At 42.2% G+C, this 12,910-nt stretch overlaps 1 protein-coding gene across 1 annotated transcript in view; it reads left to right on the forward strand.

Annotated features, from left to right (window-relative positions):
- Positions 1 to 12,910, forward strand: part of LOC116725853 (adhesion G-protein coupled receptor D2) — an 89,211-nt gene that overhangs the window by 43,517 nt on the left and 32,784 nt on the right. The window contains exons 22-23 of the mRNA XM_032572231.1: positions 2,706 to 2,759; positions 12,603 to 12,747. Of these exons, the coding sequence (XP_032428122.1) occupies positions 2,706 to 2,759; positions 12,603 to 12,747 (199 nt within the window). The remainder of the gene's footprint in view (positions 1 to 2,705; positions 2,760 to 12,602; positions 12,748 to 12,910) is intronic.

Genomic DNA, 12,910 nt, shown 5'->3' on the forward strand with positions numbered 1-12,910 from the left:
AAGGTCAAAGTTAACACATTAGCATACAGTACATGATATGTGATAAGGAGCATGGTCATGAAACCACAAGGGAAATGCCTATTTCACTGAAATTAAGAAGTAGTTCCCCTCAAACTGACAACTATTTTTTTCAGTCTGAATGTAAAATAAGAAACCAGTATTAGACAATCCTCGATTGGTTGATGGGTGTCCTTGTCAACAAAAGTCCCAGTGAATGGATAAGACTGTCTATCGGCACTCTTGTTCATTCCAAGCTTGTCTCCAGCTATCTGTGTTAAAATGAAAATAAAAAGACGACTATAGATATGCTGACAAGTATCCAGAAAAGATTGAGATCACTCAATTTTTAACTTTATTTTTAAATATTTTCCTTTTAAAATTAATTAATGAGGAAATATGACTTTGATATGCAAAAGTTGGTGGTGAATTAACTTGTACCTTAAAGTCAGATTGTGGATTAACAAGCCTGGTTTTTCAGCTAAACAATAAACTGTGGTATGAAGCATAAACTGCATCTGCTGCTATTATACTCAAAATGCAATGCTTAATTGCTAATTACCTGACGATAGCTTCCTATTATTCATTGCAATTAGCTTTTCCTTGGTGGTCACCTTGTAATCCCACGCTTTGATGACCCTTTATTTCCATCAACTCCAAGGATTTCAGCAGGTGTTGTTGGGTGCACTGCTTTTATATGGAAATTGTGTTCCAACCATTTACATGCTTTGCATCAGTTCTAAACCTTGAGTCTACTCAAACCCCCTTAAACACATTACAATAATCTAAAACAATGCCCTTCCCCTCATTGTCAAATGATTAATTAAGTTGTGTCACGTAATTGTCTCAGCATGCTGGCTGTTTTTGATATCAGTGAAATCCCGAAGTTGTAATTTCCCATTTAAATAATGTTATACAGTGTTGTTTTACTCGCATGTATACTGTGTTGAAGACCTTGTTATGATGTTGTCAGAAATAATAACACTGTTCACTTCTGATTCTGCTCTTCCTTCTATTTATAGAAGGTTCAGCAGTGGTTTGTATGCAAAACGTCCATTGTATACTCAAGCTGTCTCTGGAGCATGTGTGTGATTGGTGCGGTGTCATAACTTATAATGCTTGGTGACTTAATGATGTCATAAGCCATGATGCATATTCACTAATGTTGTGGGCTGGGCTGGGACAGGCTGTAGAGATGAGTGCCCAGGCGCTACAAATTTCCAGTTTGCACTGATGGTGTGCATGAAAATGGCACAGGCACCCACACAGGCATGCAGAACTCATAATTACCTTAAAGGTTTTTATGGAAGTCTTCTGTTCAGGTAGTAGCTACACTATATCTGGTTGGGATATGTGATCTGCTAGTCGTTGCCTTATATGTGATCTGCTGCAATGCTTTTGCCATAACTATGAGCATAGGGTATAGAGATGTCAAATACTTTGTGTTATTGAAAACTCTTGCTAACAATCGTAAGAAAGACAGCAACAATAAAACAAGTTCCTAAAGTGAGACAGAGACAAACTCAGATGGGCAACAACACATGATATAAAATACCAAAGTTCCTTCTCAAAAACTAATTCAACCTGTGAAAAACTCAGGACCAAACCTGACTCAAAAGTATTTAGCAGCAAAAACACATTTACTCACTATTTTTTGACCTTATAAGACATTGACATAATTGCAGAGGAAGTTATTACTTTTTTGTTTTGTAGATGTTGAATAGATTTTCGAGTTTTGACTTACATGGTGGTACGACGACACTCATTAGTTTAGGTCTTTGTTTGGGAATATTTAATCTTTTTCTAAATGTAGTCGCAAATGAATGTCAAGCCACAACTATGCCAGTTGTGGAATTATATTGTTTTGATTGTTTGATTGATTTATTTTTTTGCTGTTTTGTCCATGTTGATGACCAGCAACTTTTATGTGTTTATTCTTTGGATCATGTATGATGTCTTTGTTTTTATTTAACATGCTCCTAAATGCATCAAAGAAGGAAACTGACAAAATTTCTTTCTTCACATTGCTGATAATCACTTAATCGGTTGCAATTGTTAAGTAGCACCATGCTTCTATTTACCTTTTCTATACCTGTGGAAATAGTTTTGGTAAAATTAACCTTTTCCATGTGGTCTAAATTTTCACAAAATGTTTTCCCAATGAAATTATGGTATAGTTTATTATTTGAGGATTGATAATTTTCTCTGTATACATGTGTGTTTGTATATATGTGCTGTATATTTTTAACATCAGTGACTCTCTTTTGTGATGTTATATGTGTGTAAAATAAAGGTGTGCAAGTACACAGTTTCATCTCGAGTGTAAAAATGCAATCTGTTCTGCTAGGGCGGTCCCTTCTCCTCCAATAGCTCCATTTGTTGGCCCCTCCGCTCCATGTTGACAGATGATAGCTTGAAGTCGTCTCCTTAGTGTGCCAGCTCTATGTGTCACTTTCAAGTCCCATTAGCACTAGGACACACTGGAACACCCTCACATGCACATCTACACCGTGCCAGCTCCTCCATGATATTGTCTACAGATTAATTCTAAAAATATGCTATTATTCTTTTACTCTTTAGTATTCTTCCCTCTCTTATGTACTAGACTATGCCCACAGGAAAATTCAATTTAGGTTTTATTTATTAAGACATGGTTAATGGAGTTTAGATAAATAGTTACTACTTTTGTTTAATTCTCTTTCTTCCAGGTATGGAGTACTGTCAACAGGATCAAGGAGAGAAGAAAAGCACTTAATTTGTCTGTAAGTCATTCTAAGTTTTCAGTTGACGAAGTGTTCATGCAGATCCATGTGCTTTTATGAATTCTGTTGATTATTTGTGTAACTAACTGTATTTTACTTCTCTTGGGAGAAAAAAAAAGCAACTCATTCAGTGCCAATGAAAGCCAGCTTCAAAGCAGCTTCTAATAACCTTTTACTGGTCGACAGTCTATGTTAGATGCCCTTATACATCAAACATAGACCCTCTATAATAGCCCCCACACCCCTTCAGCCCTTCCTCCCTCTCCCAATTGCATCACCTTCATCCCAGCAATGTCAGGTTCTGCAGTGGGTTACAAGTTTCTAATCCTGGACAAGCCGTCCCCAGACATTAAAGTGTCAGAGCAGTATTTATACCCGCTTGGACTCTGCTGTTTAGCTGAAACTGTGGGATATTGCTGGTGTGTGTTTGTGTGTCTGTAGGCCTGTGCAAGAAGAAAGATTGTTGCCAACACAGCACCTTTTAAAAGTCTGACACATGCAAAGACACAACTCCTGCACTTAAAGGTGCAATTATGAACCTTAGCCCTTTACAAACACCCACTCATCACTCTAACCTCTTCTGCCAATGGTGTGTTGTGTGTATCCTCCATCTCATGTGCGCACACACAGACACAATGCTTCTGGTCATGGTGTTGTGTCACACTTAATCTCCAGAAATACTTTGTCCTGCTCCTCCCTCTGCACTCTGACCCTCACACATGTGCTTTAACCCTTCTCTTGAAGCCATTTATGAGCAGGAGATTGAAAACTGACTGTAATGGTCTCGCTATGGTGTCTTGAACCAAAGCTAACCATCAGCCAAACTCCTTTCACACGAGTCAGGATTTGTCAGCTCCTCTTTATTTTCCATGTAGAACGGAGTGAAACTGCAAACACAAACAACTCAGAATAAGCTCAAAACAGCTAATAGAAATGTTTCACATACAGTTACATAAGTACAAAACAACGCTTACGTAATGGCCTAAAATATCCTAACGGCCTGCTAGCAATGACGTAGCAACAATCGACTCGCTGACATTTATCTTCAGAACCAACATAAATTCAATAGACAACTCACTCGGCCTTACACGTTAACACAAACGCTCATTCTGAACTATAAGATGTCACTTACAGACATTGCCTCGAAGAAACTGAACAGAATGCGACACCACAACAGACACATCCGTCCATCTGCTTCACCGCTAGCCGAACAAAAACCCTAAGCCACATAAAAGTAACGCATTTCCCCTTCCCCAAAACATCCAGTAGATGGCAGCAATGTGCCATACAAAATAAAGCACCCACAGTTCTCAGTTTACAAGACAACTTACAGGACACTCCCTGCCTGACATCTGTGATGTCATACTACAGAAACATAACATTTGAAACAGTCTTAACTTGCAGCGTCTTTTGGGAGTAGGAGTACGACCTCCGAAATAGGCCTCAAGTAAGTCTTCGAACCAGTCTGTGATGTAACTTTCAGTTCCACTTTGCGAACCAAACCGTCAGCACTCGGGTAAGAAGCAACAACGACAGCCATTGGCCATTCATTGCGTGGTGCTCGACTGTCCTTTAACAGCACAATGTCCCCCTTTTGAAGATTGCGATGTCGTTCATTCCATTTGGAACGTGGCTGGAGAGAAGACAAGTACTCGCTCCTCCAACGGTTCCAAAAACTGCTGGCAAGCGCCTGTACTCTTTTCCACTGACATCCAAGTGAATCTCTATTTGTAAACTCTCCACAGAGAGATGCAGCAGCTGTCTTCTGTGTGAGAAGTGTCGCAGGTGTAAGCAGGAATGGTGATTCAGGGTCTGTAGACACAGGAATGAGGGGTCTGGAATTTATAATGGCTGACACCTCAGCCATCAGAGTACACAAAACATCATGTGTAAGGTGAACATGTCCTTTTGCCAGCATATTATCTAGGATTCTCCGGGCAACCCCAATCATCCTCTCCCATGCTCCTCCCATGTGACTGGAGTGAGGAGAGTTAAATTCCCAAGTGCAGCCATGTTCATTCAGGTATCTTTGGATGCTGTCACCCTCCACTTTTTTCAGGAATCCCAACTCCTTCCGTGCTCCGACAAAGTTAGTTCCACAGTCTGACCTAAGATGTTTGGCAGGTCCCCTTATTGCAAAAAGCCTTCTCATAGCATTAATGCAACCTGACGTATCCAGAGTAGAAATAACTTCGATGTGCACTGCTCTGGTAGACATGCATGTAAACAGCAAAGCCCACCGCTTACTTTCTGCTTGGCCACCTCTTGTCCGTCTGGCAGTAACTGACCACGGCCCAAAAACATCCATGCCTATGAACGTGAAAGGTGGTGCTGCTGTCACGCGTTCAGGTGGCAAGTCGGCCATCTGCTGTTCCATGATTGTGCCTCTGAGTTTCCGGCAGGTGATGCAAGAGTGAATAATAGAGCTAATGAGTCTTTTTCCTCCAATAATCCACAGACCCGCAGCTCGAACGGCTCCTTCACTGAAATGACGCCCCTGGTGTTTTACCTGCTCGTGATAGTGACGGGCCAGAAGCATGGATATGTGGTGGTTTTTAGGAAGGATGAGAGGATTTTTCACTTCAATGTCCAGCTGAGCATTTTTAAGCCGACCTCCAACCCTGATGAGTCCCGCTTCATCAATCCCTGGCTGAAGCTTAAAAAGGGGACTGTTTTTTGGAATGGGCCTCCCTGCCGTCAAAGCTGTTATCTCCTCTGCAAAAGCCTGGTTTTGTGTTGATCTTATTATGATGTTTTCAGCTTGAATTCTCTCTTCTGGTGTTCGAGGCTTATGACATCTGTGCCATCTCTTGCAGCCCTTTACCTTTTGACCTTCTTGGTGTGAACGAGCAATGTGAATGAGAAAACTCACTGCTCTTAAAAGTGAGCTCCATGTAGAGAACCTGTCGAACCGGTCAGCTGTCAGAACTTTTGTTGCTTGAGTTTGTGTAACACAACATGTAACAGTTGGTCGCACCTCAACATCTTCATCTGGATTAACAAGCTCATGTGCTTGAAATGTGGCTTCCTCACCTTGATAGCGTTTGTTGAGGAAAGCCGGTCCAGATAACCACATGGTGGAGGATAGCTGGGAAGCATGAACTGACCGGGACGCCATGTCTGCTGGATTCTGCTCAGATGGGACGTAGAACCACTGCTCAGGTTTGGAAGACTGATGTATGCGCTGAATCCTGTTATGCACATATACGTAAAATCGCCGGCTCTGGTTATGTACATAACCCAAGACAACCTTACTGTCGCAGTAAAACTTCACTGCATCTGGTTGGAAGTCAATCTCGCTGAGAATGAAGTCAGCTATTTCCACTGCCATCACGGCAGCGCATAGCTCCAGGCGTGGAATAGTGGGCTCTGACTGTGGTGTCAGCCTGGCTTTCCCAAAAACGAAACCCACACTAGTTGTCCCGTCTCCACTTATGATTCTGATGTATGCCACTGCTCCAATGGCTTTTGTAGATGCATCAGAGAAGACACACAATTCCTTCCGCACAGTTTCGCATAGGGAATTACTGGTGTACATGCGAGGAATGTGCAGGCGGCTCAGCTCTTGTAGAGAATCTTTCCAAGATTCCCAGCTTTGTCGCTTCACTTCAGGTAGTGGTGTGTCCCAGTCAAATGTGTCACTGTTAAGCTCTCGAAGCAGAATCCTTCCATGTATTATGACTGGAGCAGCAAACCCGATGGGATCAAACAGGCTGTTCACAATGGACAGGACACCCCGACGGGTAAATGGTTTGTCCTTGACAGAGATGCTGAATGTTAAGGTGTCAGATGCTACCTCCCAGCACAACCCCAGACTACGCTGCACAGGCTCCTGCTCTCCACTGAAATCCAGATCCTTGATTCCTTCTGCATGGTCCTCAGGAGGGAAAGCCTTCATCACAGCTGGACTGTTAGATGCAATCTTGTGCAGGCGAAGATTGGACTCAGAAAGGGATGCTTGCGTCCTCTGAAGGAGATCTATGGCTTGTGTCTCAGATGGAAGTGACATAAGTCCATCATCGACATAGAAATGTCTCTCCACAAAGTGACATGTGTCTTCACCATGGCGATGTGCTCCTACTTCAGCAGCTCTTCGGAGACCATATATGGCAACAGCTGGGGACGGTTTGTTGCCGAACACATGGACTTTCATCCTGTAGTCGATAATATCTTTAGTCATGTCATTGTCTCTGAACCACATAAACCTCAAAAAGTTTCTGTGGTCCTCCCTTACTCGAAAACAATGAAACATCTGACGGATGTCAGCTGTGACAGCTACTCTCTCTTTCCTGAATCTAAGTAGGACCCCGAGTAGGCTGTTGTTGAGATCTGGCCCTTTGAGCAGCACACTGTTCAGTGAAATTCCCTGGTGCTGAGCGCTGGAATCAAAAACGACCCTAATTTGCCCAGTCTTTTGAGGATGGTAAACACCGAAGAATGGTAAGTACCAGCACTCTTCATTTTCCGCAAGGGGTGGTGCTATCTCAGCATGATTGTTTTCAAAGATCTTCTTCATGAAGCTCTCAAAATGTTCTCTCATCTCCCCTTTTCGGTTGAGCGTGCGGCACAAGGAGGTGAGGCGCTTTGTTGCCTGCTCACGGTTATTTGACAACCTTGGCCTGGGTGCTTTAAACGGCAGCGGAGCAACCCAGGTATTGTCTTTATCTCTGTACATTTGGGTCTTCATAGTCTTTAAAAAGACAGTATCTTCATATGATGGTGCTAGCTTATTGTCGTTACCTGTTTCAGCAAACACAGTCTTTCCTATGCTTTGCTCTTTTGGCTCATTTGACGGTGCAATAGTGCCCCAGGGGCTCTCCCTGCCATAACTTGCTCTCTCTTGAAGCTGTATGTATGCATCACATGATGTCATGAAAGATGGTCGACCACCTGCCAAAACAGTGGTTTTGTAGGATGATACACTTGACATGTGGGCACCTTGAAGACACACCTCCCCGACTATTACCCAGCCAAGGTAAAGCTTCTGAGCAAAGGGAGAATTCACTGGGCCACTTATTTGTTGTGTTACTTTGTGCACGTCAATAGCATCCCGCCCAAGCAGGAGCAGTATCTCTGCTCTGGGATCAATTTCAGGAATTTCCGAAGCGATGGACTGAAGATGTGGGTGGTGAAGAGCTGCAGCCGGTGTAGGTATTTCATACCTGTTGTTGGGTATTTGGTTGCATTCAATCAGTGGTGGCAGAGCTATGCATTCTCCTCCATTTACTGGTTCAATACATAATCCTGCAGCTTTCCTCCCTGACATGTCTGTGAGCCCTGAACATGTCTTCAGTGAGTAAGGAAAAACCTGACTCTGGATATTGAACATCTCGAACAGTTCTGACCTAGCAAGTGAGCAGTTGCTTTGGTCGTCAATTACTGCATACACCCTGATGGCCTTATCTCTTTGGTCCTGAAGAAACACTCTGGTGAGGCATATTTTGGCACAGGACACAGGTGCGTGTCTTTCACCACAAACCTCTGTGCAGTGACTACTAACAGCGATCTTGTTAGAATGATCTTCTTCGACTTTGCTGACCTCTGATGCTAAAGTAGTCTTTAATTCATGTGAAAGTGGACCGGGGTGCATTGCTGAGATGTGGTGTTCACTGTTACATTCGCTGCATTTAGTAGGGACTTTGCAGTCTCTTGCAATATGAGAACAGGATGCACAGCATTTGTAACAAATCCCACAGTCTTTTAAAAATTCTTTCCTTTCTTCCAACGTTTTAGCTCTGAAAACTTTGCATTTTTTCAGAGGGTGGGGTTTTTTGTGGATTGGACAATGCTTGCTTGGGTCAGTTTGCCTCAGCATGGTAGGAACGGCAGAGCCATTTCCCTCTTCTAAGTCTGTTTTTTGCACGGTTACAGGAAACTTTGCAGCTGTGTGTTGCCCAAATGACTTAGCTTTTACTGTAGGTTGAGAACTGCTGAGAACAGCGAAACTAGGATCATTTCTGGTACGGGCTTCATTACACACAAATGAAGCAAAATAGTAAAATGGTGGGAAACGACCATAATGCTCTCTCTTAAATCTTGAACCCTCTGTTATCCACTTCTCTTGTAGATTATGGGGAAGCTTTTCTAAGACTGGACTGATTCCTCGAGCTGTATCCAAGCAATCTAATCCAGGAAGATATCCATCTTCTTTTGCTGCCTGGAGTTCCATCAAAAGATCTCCTAGCTCTCTTAGTTTGTTGTAGTCCCTGCTGGCAACTCTGGGAAATGCATCAAGCCGTGTAAATAATGAACTTTCAATCACTTCTGGTGCAGCGTAACACTCATACAACCTGTCCCAGGCTTTCTTGAGAGCTGCTTCGGGGTTACTAATGTGCATAAGGCGCATCCTCTTCACATGTTCCGCTGACTCCCTTCCAAGCCATTTTGTGAGAAGATCCAGCTCTTCGCTTGCTGACAGCTCTAGCTCTTGGGTTGCGTTAACAAATGCAGACCTCCATGCTCTGAAGCTTTCTGGTTGGTCATTGAACTTGCTGAGGCCTGTGCTCACCAAATCCCGCCGTGCTAAAAACTTGGCAATGTCGAACATTGAGTCTCTGTGACTTTGGGGATGTAGGCTGGTAACATTCGGTGACGTATAGGGCCGAGCTGCTGGATTAGGGCAGCTAGGATGCTTCAATGATGCCCTACCACAATCATCTAATGTGACTGGAGGGTAATGACTGGGTGTGGGTAGCTGCATGTAAGCCTTTGAAGGCGTTTCACTGTAAGCGTTCTGAAACATATGACTTCCTCTGACTGGCTCATATGTGACGTTAATGCTTGGTACTTTCTCTTTTGGAAAATCATCCTTTGGATGCGGCGCGTTGCTTAAGGCATCTTTACTTTGTAGGTCGACTTGATGCTTTGCTTGTCCTTCAATATATTCCAATGTGTGTTCTGCTGATTCACCATGTATTGGTGCATTACTCCTTTGCATGACAGAAAGGTGAGTACTATTGCTCTCAGCTGCTTCCAGAATGTCCGCTTCTGCATCAGCAGCTGCTGCCTCTCGCTGCAAACTCAGGGACTCCAATTCCGCTTCCAATTTGACTTTGTTCAGCTTAAGTTGTACTTCTCGCTCAGCGTATGATGCGCGTGCACGTGCTGCTTCTGCTCTAGCACGGGCTAACGCAGCCCTGCTAATCTGTGATGCAGACGAGCGTATGCTTCCTGTGCTGACCTGAGATGCACTGTCGTGATCATCCATGTTGATTCCAGACTAAGTTTCAGCTGATTCGTCTGTCTTTTCACTGTAATGGTCTCGCTATGGTGTCTTGAACCAAAGCTAACCATCAGCCAAACTCCTTTCACACGAGTCAGGATTTGTCAGCTCCTCTTTATTTTCCATGTAGAACGGAGTGAAACTGCAAACACAAACAACTCAGAATAAGCTCAAAACAGCTAATAGAAATGTTTCACATACAGTTACATAAGTACAAAACAACGCTTACGTAATGGCCTAAAATATCCTAACGGCCTGCTAGCAATGACGTAGCAACAATCGACTCGCTGACATTTATCTTCAGAACCAACATAAATTCAATAGACAACTCACTCGGCCTTACACGTTAACACAAACGCTCATTCTGAACTATAAGATGTCACTTACAGACATTGCCTCGAAGAAACTGAACAGAATGCGACACCACAACAGACACATCCGTCCATCTGCTTCACCGCTAGCCGAACAAAAACCCTAAGCCACATAAAAGTAACGCATTTCCCCTTCCCCAAAACATCCAGTAGATGGCAGCAATGTGCCATACAAAATAAAGCACCCACAGTTCTCAGTTTACAAGACAACTTACAGGACACTGACCATGCTGTTACACCTTCCCTTTGACTCTTCTTTGCCAAAAAATGGACAAAGTAAAGATGGGAGGAAATAAACAAATAGATAAGCTAAAATGTGCATGTGTATATGTCAGTGTGGAGGGGGGTTTGCCACCAGGTGCAGTCTGATATATGTGCTTCTCCTGTTGTCAGTGAGGGACCCCCATCTAGAGTCAATTTTACTGCGTCCTCTCCCCTCCCGTGGTGGCAATTTTCCAATCTTGCCAGGTTCCGCTACCAGAATGCATTTTTTTAAGCCATCACTGCTGCCTGATAGTTTTTAGCTAATGCTGTTTTGTGCTATAAATCCTGCTCGAAATACTGTATCCCCCTGTCCTGTGGTTAGATAGGAGACATTTGGCTCTAGATGACCGCACATGCCCCTATATATCCTCTTGTTGTAAAACATAGGATTGGGTATTGTGCCTTTGAGGTGAGGCGCAAAGAGGATTTTTGATGCTGTTACAGCATATGGGGTCATTTGGAGACATATTGCTCTTGTCACAGATAAAGGGGTTTATATGGTTTATTATATGCCTGTGAAGATTTTATCCAATGGGATAATTCACATCAATAGCATTTTAAGGACTTAAATTGAGAAAAACTGTATGGAACTCTTAGTCTCCCTTTTATTTCTTAAACATTAACAATGAGTGTAGTCTAGATAAAGTCACTCTACCTTTGCGTAAAGGATACGATAAGATGATAAGTTTCAATTGGGATTTACTTGGAAAAGGTGAAACAGATGTGTCAGTCATTTTTTACTATTTTGAAAATATACAAAGTTGCAGTCATTTAAATGAAGGATCAATTTCTTAACTTACAAATGTGTTATTTTACTGCAGTGAGACATGCGTAGCCTTGACAATATCTTAAATAAATTCCATCAAACACAATCAGAAAATCTCCCCTCTTAAATCCCACACTACCGTCAACCTCTTTTGACCTCTTCCTTATTGTTGTTCTATATTCTGCTGTACAACTCATGCTCCATTTTTTTAACCCCTATGGTGTATGGTTATAAATGTACTCACACATACATGGCCACTTTTAGCAGTGTCACCGGCCCATTTGATACCACATACCTCTTGACCTACCCTGACCTCCTCCTTCCACACACACACAGCCGGATTGCTTTGTGAAATAAAACTGTCAGTTGCCAAGTCCAAATAAAAAACACCCTCCATCCCCCTTCCCACTACTTCACACCCATGACATCCTTGAAATATAGATATAAATGAGAAAGGGATTAGTTTTTTTTATTTTTTTTTAAAATCTTCTCTCAAGCTTTGATACATCAGTTGGAATCAATCAGGTAAATGTTTTTATGGGTAGACAGTTGAAACTGGGTACACATTGTTGTGGGACTCATGTAATCAAAGTTAATATTGTGGTTTGGCATTTTGGTTAGAAAAGGTTTATTGCAACTTGCATCTGTGCATTTATCTGTATTCTTTTGATTGCATTTTTGACATATGCAATAAAGCTGTAAATTTACAATAGGAAACAACTGAATAGCACACCCTGAAAATTTCCCATTTAATGAAAGCACATCAGAGTATCTGAACCTGTGTAGCACCTAACTCTATGTTGGAGATGGTGCGTGGGTGTGTGTGTGTGAATGAAGATCTTGGGTGGGCGTGGACAAGGCAACGCTTGTGCAAAACAAGACACTGTCCAATTCCATCTTAGACAAAAACTGCTCCTGTTCCATGTTGTAACAATTTAAAAAAGAAAAGAAAACATGACAAACAATTGTATTTAAAATTATTTTTAATGTCAGTGACTATGAAGAAAAAAATACCTTCCTAATGACACAAACAAAGGTACTGTATTGAATTTTGTATGTTAACTTGGGCCTGTTTTTTATAGTAAGAAAAACACAAACAGACATTTAAAAAATAATAGTAGTCGAGTAAATCACAATGTTCATAATCCTTGTTTAGATAACTTATTGTCAGCTAAGGAATCTGATCAAATGAGATTACTTAACTTTGTCTTTTTTTGTAGAACTGTGCCAGCTCCCGACCATCCAGTTCTTTGACCACTTCCCGTCCTGTAAGTTATCCGCTTGGATCAACCCCTAGCCAGGAGGAAGAGACCTACCCGTGCAACAGCACGTCCTGCAATAGGATGGAGGAAGAGAAGAGCAAAGGTGAATATTTTATTTCAACAGTTTTTAGGACTTTTGCCACCATTTTAACAAACAAAAGTAAAAACCATTATGAAAGTGCGATTTAAAATATTACAATTATTAACGTGTGTGATTAGAAACATTAGATGCACACATTAGACCACAGTTTGGCGAACAACCTGGT

The sequence above is a fragment of the Xiphophorus hellerii genome, chromosome 9 (assembly GCF_003331165.1).
Source record: "Xiphophorus hellerii strain 12219 chromosome 9, Xiphophorus_hellerii-4.1, whole genome shotgun sequence".
Lineage (NCBI taxonomy): Eukaryota > Metazoa > Chordata > Actinopteri > Cyprinodontiformes > Poeciliidae > Xiphophorus > Xiphophorus hellerii.